Source organism: Amia ocellicauda, chromosome 6, assembly GCF_036373705.1.
Source record: "Amia ocellicauda isolate fAmiCal2 chromosome 6, fAmiCal2.hap1, whole genome shotgun sequence".
NCBI lineage: Eukaryota > Metazoa > Chordata > Actinopteri > Amiiformes > Amiidae > Amia > Amia ocellicauda.
In genome coordinates, this window is record NC_089855.1 from 47,175,237 (window position 1) to 47,185,248 (window position 10,012).

General features: G+C 43.3%; 1 protein-coding gene across 2 annotated transcripts; it reads left to right on the forward strand.

The window, feature by feature from the left end:
* The first annotated feature begins 523 nt into the window (after window positions 1-523).
* LOC136751597 (GTPase IMAP family member 7-like) lies at window positions 524-9,193 on the forward strand. Of its 2 annotated transcripts, none has more exons than XR_010817032.1 (2): window positions 524-614; window positions 6,462-9,193. XR_010817032.1 is itself a non-coding variant. In XM_066707323.1 (2 exons), exons 1-2 carry the CDS (start codon window positions 590-592, stop codon window positions 5,589-5,591), a joined length of 1,074 nt encoding a protein of 357 aa, XP_066563420.1. In that variant the 5' UTR covers window positions 534-589; the 3' UTR covers window positions 5,592-6,452. The 2 variants fall into 2 exon arrangements, 1 of the variants encoding a protein (XP_066563420.1); XM_066707323.1 differs by lacking the exon at window positions 6,462-9,193 and adding an exon at window positions 4,543-6,452 and having other exon boundaries at window positions 534-614.
* Window positions 9,194-10,012: the final 819 nt, after the last annotated feature.

The following is a 10,012-nucleotide window of genomic DNA, read 5'->3' on the forward strand; positions in this document are numbered from 1 at the left end:
CTATCTACTTATCTGTCTCTGTCAGTATGTCTGTCTAGCCATCTCTGTTTTTCACTAACAATCTATGTACTGTACATCGATCTATTTGTCTGTCTGTCTATCTGTCTGTCAGCTCTGGTGTGGCAGGGGACACGGGCACCAGGTGGCCCTGCAGTCTGGAAGGGGTTTCTGTCTCCAGGATGCGTTCTCATGGGGATGAGTTGCCATGGGGATGTATGGCTGCAGACAGGAACTGTCTCGGGGACAAATCACCCCGCTCACAATCATTGTTTACACAGGGCAGGCCGACCACTGAGTACAGACTGGATAGGGGAAACCGAAACCTTCAGGAAGAGAAAACGTGTCCCCCTTGAGTTCCAAGAAATTAGAAAACAAAAAGAGTTGTAACTCCTATTGAGTGTGATCAGCTGCCCTCTGTACAAATCCAGTGCTGTGATTGGGTGAGTGTGTCAGGGGTTGTGTCCAGGGATGTCCCAGTGTGAGATATAAAGAGAGACGGGGCTTTAACTGAAACACTAACACTGTGGGAGACACTGACAGACAGCAGACACACTGCAACCTGGGCTGATCAACACTGCGCACTGCAGGGATGTCTAAACAACACTCAGTACTGGGTAAGCTGGCTTTCTACTATTTCATAAACATTTCTTCAGTAGTAAAAACAAGTTCTCACAGAAGAGTCCTCTTGGGGTCACATTTTTGTATTTCTTTCTTTACTTGTTACCCAGTACAGTTCTGTTGTGATTATTCAACAAAGTACAAATTCTCAGTTGTCTTCATAACTGTGTACTTAAGTAACTCGTTCTCCCAAATGTATCATGTCTCTGTTCAGAGTTGAGGGTTAGATCACATTTCCTCACAGACTTCAGTAAAAGCATATGTTTTGTACAGGATCTAACCTATTTGCAAAGAAATCCGATCGAACCTGAGTGATCTGTGCCCATCTGAATGAGACCCCCCAGAGCAGACTGCGCGTTAACCCCCCGGGCTCTGAATGACGGCAGGCGACACAGAAACTGTAAATCGGATGTGTTTGAGAATGAAACAATAGCCAAGACAATGAGCTTTCAAATGATGCACGCATTGTAGGAATACAGTGTCACTTCTATGCACAGGAGCTGCGTGTAACACTGCCAAATAATGCTTAAGAGGGTGCAGGAACACAGTATATAACTCTGAAATGTACATGATGTTTCAGTTTTTGGTAAACTAAACTTTTCTTTTTAACCCCTGGCAGTTTCAATTTCAATAAAAACTGGAAAAATGGGGGTGTTCTAAAACTTTTGACCGGTAGTGTATGTGGTGCCAGGATGTTTATAATTTGAGAGGTAGTTGCAATAAACTCTTAATGGTGGGATTGTGGTCAGAGGTTAACTGCATGCAGGAATAACGGGCAGGTGAGCAGAGATAGGAAGGAAGGGAGGATGAGGGCTAAAGTGAAATATAGGGGTGCCCTGGTCCCCGTGAGGCAGAAGCAGTTTTGTGGGGGACATGAGAACTGCGCTGGGTGCTTAAGAGACACAGGCTTATCTAATACAGCTTCCTGATAGTCATGTGATTTACAGGATTGGGAAGAACAGCAACGTGGCCTCCAGAGGACCACAGCTGAACAATGCCTGTGTTTACACCCACAGCCTCTCCTCCAGACTCACTTCCCTCCATTGAATGTATTTTTGTGACCTGAGTCCTGTAGCTATAATTACTGCTCAGGAGGCCATACTGCTAATTTCAATCGTATCAAGTGCCATTAAATCTGAGACAGGGCTCCATTAACAGAGCAGGAGCAGATCAGTGGTGTTGACTGCATGACTGAGCATGTGCTCTGCCTGTAAACCAGCTGACTGAGGAAGCCGAGTTCATTGGGCCTGTACTGGGTTCTTCTCTGCTATGACAGATCCTGGCAGAGACCAGGGGGGCTCTATAAGAACAGCAGGTACAGAACCCAGTGTGAGCCGTCGCTGCTGCTGACAGAGAGAATGGCCGTCCCCAGTATCTGCTGGGGTAGACAGGGTACAGTGCTGTCAGCCTGCTGTGCCAGTGTGTTCAGCACAGAGCATCACTCACTTTATATTAGAGGAGGAGATCAGACTGCATGATGCATTATATTATTATTATTATTATTATTATTATTATTATTATTGTAATTATTATTACATTATTATTATTATTCACTCTTAACAGTCTTGGTTACACTGTTATTGTATTTCTACTCCTAACCTTAGCAAAATCATGGGATTGTAGTAATATGGTAATTCATTTGTCCGCGTTTTGACTTCAGGATTTTGCCATTCTTTTTCCTCTTGGGATGGACTGAACTTTGAACTTTGCTAAGTGCCTAATTGGCACTGGGACAGCTGCACACAATGACCAGCTGCTGATAGGGACTTCACACAGCAGACCTCAACTTTAACACATGACACAGGCATGTTTGTTTAAAGGCCACAGTAATGCACAGGGGCTTCATTTGGGGGGTAATGCCCAAGGGGGAGGGGTTTCTGTGCACATCCATAGATCCGTAGAAACCTGACCGAAAACGTCACTCTGTCAAAGCTGCCATTGGCCCCTGTGCACGTCACACAAACAGATCCCTTCCACTTCCTGTTTGCATAAAAGGTGACGTTAGCGCTGGTTCGTCCTATTTTGCTGGGAGCCAGGACTCCCACGTGACTTTGCAACCCTTGGGCAGTGCTTCCTTTATCAGATAACTGGAGCTGCATTCGCAGTCTATCATTATCTTCAAGTCGGAAGCACTGGCCAAGGGGGAGGGGTTACTGTATAATAAAACCGTCGCAAGGGAGGAGGCAGCTAGCTGATAAGGGAGCCTTCCCCGAAGTGTACTGCTAGGGGGCCTCGTCAACACAACTCCTGACAGGAGCCACAGAGGCCCTGTTGGGCCATGCCTGGGCTGCCCAGGAGCGAGGACCATAGTCACGCTCTTACTGGAAACTGTCTACAATCAGCATATACAAAGTGGGGCTACAGATCAGGTCAACTCTTACACCCTGCACTTACAATAGCAAGGCCAGTTGATCTATTAGTGCAGCTAGGAGCGAGGCCATAATCTACTTGTTCAACATCTGGAACAGGGTAATCAACAACTTGTGCTGCCTCCGCGCAGTAACGTGGCAGTAGACCCCTGATCCTGCAGGAGTGGTGCCACAGATCCACTGTTATTCAGGATAATACCGCTGGCTAGTCAGACACTGGAGTAGCCACAGCTGAGCACAACAGTAAATACAATGTGGGCAGCAGGACATTCACGCCGCCTCTGCACAGCACAGGAGCAATCTCGCTCAACTGAACAGTACAGAGTGGCCAGCTCCGCTGTGCTGTCATAATAACTGTACACATCGCTTGGTGCAGGAACAGACCAGGCACACTCCGTGTAACACGGGAGTAGTTATTACATACTGGCGCAGCTAAATGCAGGACAACAGTAGGCTCTACCATGACAAAATCAACAGTATGTCTCTCAGGGTGCAGGATGCAATTCATGTCACATGACAGTGGTAGCGGTCCACTGCTATACCAGCTCACAGCTAGAGCAGGATCACAGACCTGCTGTCCAAATAACTTTACACACAGCGAGGCAGCGAGATTCAGCTTGTAAGAGCATTTGGAAATGCTTTGGTTTTTCAGTCAAACTAAATAAATAGTTGAACTGAAAACTCATAGTCAATTGGTTTCTCTTTTAAGATTCGTTTTAGAGGGAAGATGTGGTCAAGTCACAGATAATCATTTATTTTGACAAAAATAGGAAACTAATATCATTCAATTATATTACTGAAAATAAACGTGACACAAGCAAAATAACTGCATTTAAAAGAAACTGCTCATTATTGGCAACTTATGAAAAGTTAAACAAACTCATCCTTGTTATATATGTTACACATTCTTTCATTAAAATTGCTTATTTTGAATTATGCACACTATTCATTCCCGCATAAACCAAGCATTACAATTCAGCTATAGAATCTGCAATTAATCCGTTTCATATCAAAAAGCTTTTTCTGATAGATTCCTATACATTCACTGAAATAGACACACCATGTAGAAAGCCTATAAGACAAACATATCAGAAGGAAAGCTCCCAAGATGTTTGTTTAAAGGCCACAGTAATGCACAGGGGCTTCATTTGGAGGAGTAGATATAATCTGAGATTTGATGGTTGACTTTATACTGAACTCCTGTTGGAGAAGGAAATATAGCTTTCATTTGAGACCAATAGGGATGGATTTGTAATACTGAATCTTCATAAACAGCCATGGAAAAGATTACTTCTTATCCAATTCATATGAACTCCTTCAGCTGTGCAGCCTGCTGCAGTCCTGACTGCTCTCACTGCCAGAGCAAACGCAGAGAGAGACTGGAAATCTCCTGAGAGGGGAAACTGAAGACTCTGCTCCTGTAACGCAGTGAGGGTCAGAACTGAGCAGACAGTTAATAGCAGAGCACTGATCCACTGTGCTGTGACTGTTTCCATGCAACACCGGAGACAGACAACAACCGCATAGTAACACCAGTCTACCTGTTCTTCAGCAGGACAGGACTCTGAGCTGAGGATTCTGCTGGTGGGGAAGACTGGAGTGGGGAAGAGCGCAGCAGGAAACACCATCCTGGGGCGAGAGGCATTTAAATCTCAGCTCTGCTCCTCCTCAGTGACAACGCTCTGTGAGAAACAGTGTGGTGAGGTGGCTGGGAGACGTGTTGCTGTGATCGACACTCCAGGCCTGTATGACACAGAGCTCTCTAACAAGGAGATCATTCGAGAGATCCTGGCCTGCATCTCCCTGACCTCCCCGGGGCCCCATGTGTTCCTGATGGTGCTCCAACTGGGAAGATTCACTCAGGAGGAGAGAGACACAGTGAGGCTGATCCAGGAGGCCTTTGGAGAGAGAGCCTCTGGCTACACCATGGTGCTGTTCACACGGGGGGACGACTTGGAGGGTCAATCTGTAAATGATTATATTGGAAACTGTGAAAAGAATCTCCAGAACTTTATCCAGACCTGTGGCGGCCAGTACCACGTCTTCAACAACAGAGACACAAACAATCAGGCTCAGGTCTCAGAGCTGCTGGAGAAGATCAATCGCATGGTGCTGGTGAACCAGGGCTGCTTCACCAACGACCTCTACCCACAGGCTGAGAGAGCCATCAGAGAGGAGCAGCAGAGGATCCTGAGGGAGAGAGAGGGAGAGATAAGGAGCAAGGAGGAGGAACTGGGGAATAGATACCAGGATGAAGAACTGCAGAGAAAGAAGAGGGAGCTCTGGAGAGAAGAGGAGAGACGAGCCGGAGAACAAGCAGAGAGAGATAATTCATTTATAAAATATTTCCTGCACAGCTTAGGAATAGGCGCAGCTGCAGGGGCAGTAGGGGCCAGAGTAGCAGGAGGAGCAGGGCTGGCAGCAGCAGCAATGGCAGGAGTAGAAACAGGGGCTGCAGTGGGAGCCGTACTTGGACCTGCAGGAATAGTAGCAGGAGCAGCAGCAGGAGCAGCAACAGGAGCAGCAGCAGGAGCAGTAATATTATTGGCAGCAGCAAATAAAGACAGATTAAAATCTGCAGCAGAGAAATGCAGAGTACAGTGAGTGAGTGGAGCCCCAGCACTGAAATCTGACAGAAAGGGCTTTATGGAAAAAATATTATGTTCCATTACTTGTTACTGTGCTTAATAACAACAGCTGATTTACTTATTTGTGAAAATTAAATGCATTAATGTCTTCTGAATATTTAAAAATGTTGAGTAATCTTATGTTTTCTTGTAGTTTCATTTTAACATGTTTTTTTTTGTTAAAGAATTGAACGTGGCATTCAAAATACAATTTTTGTTGTATGTTATAAGTGTGTAATGAAGAAGACCAATCTGATGGCAACAGCAGCCTTTGACACAGTTGGACTGTGGAATCACATGGGAAGACTTGCAATAAGAAATTAGTTAATTGCTCCTATATCCACACCTTGACATTATAGCAGATCGTACAATCCTTTTTGATCATTACCAATACAGTTAAACTACAAATCCTGTTGAAATCTTCCGTGTTGTTTCACAGGGATGTACTACTGATACTGGCTGGTTTCTCTCATTGCTAAATTTGTTGCATTACTGTTGGACAGGGTTCTCCAACCACTCACTGAACAAGATGCTTATTTGGACATCTCTGACCCCTCACTCAAGATCAACACATCTGTCATTACACTGCATGTTGATGGTGTTCATACTTTACCTATAAAGTGTTGAAAGTATTATGATTCATTTTTTATTTTACATTCCTAAAAATATGACAAAACACCCTGAATCAGTCACCACATATTTTATGGTGTGCCCTCATGTTCGGTAACCACTGAAGAAAGAGTTAATTTGTGATTATGAATAATGAAGCTGCATTTTTGCAGCAGAATCAATAAATACTTGAAGGAATCAGTAGGAGAAACAATAAGTGTCCCTGGCTTGTTTTCAGACAGATCATATACACAACTCATGAGGCTGGTGCTGCTGGGCCTCAGTGGAGTGGGGAAGAGCGCAGCAGGAAACACCATCCTGGGCAGAGAGGCGTTTAGATCAGGGCTCAGCTCCCGTTCACTGACCCTGAGGAGTGAGAGCGGAGCAGCAGACGTGTGTGGGAGATGGGTCACTGTGGTGGACACCCCCGGCCTGTTCAACACTGAGCTTTCTGAGCAGCAGCTGAGAGCAGAGCTGGAGAGAGCAGTGAGTCTGTGTGGCCCTGGACCCCACGCCTTCCTGCTGGTCCTACAGCTGGGCCGACTGACACAGCAAGAGAGGAGCGCAGTGGAGACCCTGCAGGAGCTGCTCAGTGACAGAGTCAGTCAGTACACTGTGCTTCTCTTCACACACGGAGACGAACTGAGAAATACAAACATAGATCAGTTCATCAAACAGGATGAGAACCTGCAGCAACTTGTCAGGAAATGTGGGAACAGGTATCAGCTCGTCAACAACAGAGAGAAGAGCGACTGCACTCAGGTCAGGGGGCTGTTAGAGAAAGTGGAGGACATGTTTTCCAGAAACCGCATCAACCACTATGACTTACAGCGAGAGAGAGCAGCAGATAGAAGGAGAAGATGGAAAATATGTGCATCGGTGACACTGCTGGGGTTAGTGATAGGAGCGGCAATAGGTTTCTCAGTTGGAGAAGGAGCAAAGGGAGCAACACTGGGAGCACTGATAGGCACAGTGCCAGGGTTGCTCACAGTTTACTTCTTGTTTTTTTCACCAAGGTCAAAGAAAGGCTCATTGGAATAAAGTTAAACTAACCATTGCAACAGACAGGAATATGTGACTGCAAGTAGAAAAACTGTGTATATCTGATAATTGATCAGTCAGAATTCCAGGAGACAGCTGGTGATCATTCTTGTAAAAGAGAAAAAGAAAACACAAGTTTTACATTATATTTGAAATCTGTCGATTCCATGTGGGAAGCTTTTCCAATGATTCCAGCTAACTTAAAGTTTACATTTACCAGTAACAATCATAGCAGGGAGCCTTGGTTCAGTGAGGGAAGAGTCTGTCTGCGCTGTTTTCATCATAATATCTCATTATTACACAATCACAGGACTGAGGTGACATCTGGATTACAGCCAGTCTCCATTTAAAGGGCATCTGATTACGAAACTATTGATCAATCAGCTATGCCTTGAGACGATACCCATCAAAACAAATCTCCTGTCGCTGGCCCACATGCTAATACACTAATGGACTAATACACAAATATTGAAGCTTTAAATAGTTGATTTTTTTAAATCAAAAATATGGGCAAAATCTAAATCAATTTGCCCCTATTCTGCATGTAGCTGTATTTTAATTCAAATCTAAAGTGACAGTAAATTGGATAGTAGGGCCTTTGTCTATACCAGTGGTGGCCAAACCCGTTCCTGGTGAGCCACTATATATTCTCCCTGAATCATCCATCAGTGAGTACTTTACACACATGCTAACCTTGACTAAATCAGCCCAATAACTGAAATAATGAAGTAGATAAAGGGTTTGGATAAAACAGACACCAGAACACTGAAGTGGCTTTGCAGGACCAGGGTTGTGCGGAGCAGGATTATACCTAAACATGGATGCAACACACTCTTATAAGAATTAGTGTGATTGCAGAGTGGAATGGGAATATTTTTGAGCATTTTTAATTAGACTGATTTCACATTTTAACATAAAGTGTAGTAATAATGATAAACCGTCTGACATAATAATCTAGTGTATTAGATCTGTTTATCAGCTGTATGCTACTAAGGTGTCATTCATTTAACTATTTTCCTTCCTGTATCAAATTATGTATTATTATAAAGTCTCTCCTTTCCATATTTAGCTCGGGTTCATGTGCGCAGGTTTTCGCAGTTATGCACAGAACTGCAGAATCCTCCGCTGCCATTGGTGGAGCTGCGCAGATCCGCGCAGAACTGCGAACACTTGGACTGCACCGACGAGATGTTATTGGTATGATGTTAATCCTGCGGTGCGGCGCTGTGGGACCGGGAGGAGGATGACAGCAAGTGTACGTCTGTGCTGTTGTGATTCATTGTGTCAGCAATGGACGTGTTTGTTAAACGGTGGAAATCGATGTATCAAATGGAGAAATGGCCACAATCATTCATCTTCAACACATAACACATAACTTCATAAAGCTGGCAAAAAGCTGTAAATTCTCAAAAATAAAGAAAGCCTTTGATCTGTAGAGTACATTTGTGCACACTCATAATCACGGTAGATTGATATATTTTAAAAACGTGCCACACAATGTATATTAATCTACCAGGTTTGTTTATTTTACAAAATCTAAGAGCAGTAGATATTAATTAAATATACGTTGACAAGGGTGCATTGGTAATGATTGAGTGCAAGTGAAAACAAAACACAAAACAATATGGGAGGGTTAGTAATGCAGCCAAATGAACAAACTTCTACTTCTGGTGTGTAACAGCAGGGCAATGGAAAAATCTGTGGGACTTTGTTTTGGGGGTAGACTGTGATTTTAATGGGGTTTTTAAATTAACTTTAGCATTATAATCCTTAATTTGGAATGAAATGTGATTTATGCATTTTACTACACAGTAGCAATACTGCAACATTTAAATGCTGTATTCATTGTATGATGCACTTAATGTTAATGTTGTGACATGCATTGGCCCGGTGTTCCACTATATACAATTAAGATTAAATGAGGATTTGAATGAGGATTAAAGATTCTCATTGTCCAAAATAAAAAGGCACATATTCCAAAAATGATCAAGCTAGTGAAGTGCTATTACTATTGCTTTTTATATTTGTAAATTGACAATAATCTATGAGCAAAAATGTAACCTGCATATTTATAATATTTTTTGGAAAGAATATGTGCCTCGCTTCATTCAGCTTCATGCTCTGCAGCAGACTCCCATTAGCAGACTAGTGTTGCACTTGTTCTCCAGACCACAGAGGGATAAGGAGGTGCATCCAAAATGGGGGGAGGTTGGTGTTGTATCCCTGAAAGGGGAGATGATTGTGAGAACAAGACTCAGCACAGTGTTTCCTCAACAAAGGCTTTATTGGAAATTAATGCAACAAAACATAGAAAATATACAATACAAACTATACACAGCACAGCACACGCCCTTGAGATGTGCACACCACCAGGAAATATTTACAATAATACACAAACTAAAGACACACACAACAAATCTACTAACTACATCAACACATTTGCACCTTTACACTATTTACACTTCTCCTATAACATCTCATTGCCTTACTATTATAAATATACATGTAAACAACACCCATCTCTGCCAGCATCAAACAAAGGCCACAAAGCAGCACGCTTTATTACAGTAATGTAACATGGCTGGACCTCATGGCATTTATGGTAAATATGGCACCTTGGTGCAAAGACTAGCTTCTCCTCTTATATTCATAAGTCTAAAGCAACTTAACAAAAATTCTACACATTTACTGCAAACATCACAATAAATATTTTACAACAGCTCTGCTAGGTTTTAGTACCTTAATAAA

Coding starts and splice junctions, on each gene's coding strand:
- LOC136751597 (XM_066707323.1), top strand. CDS start 590: ATGTCTAAACAACACTCAGTACTGG. Junction 615..4,542: donor TAAACAACACTCAGTACTGG/GTAAGCTGGCTT, acceptor GTTCTTCAGCAG/GACAGGACTCTGAGCTGAGG.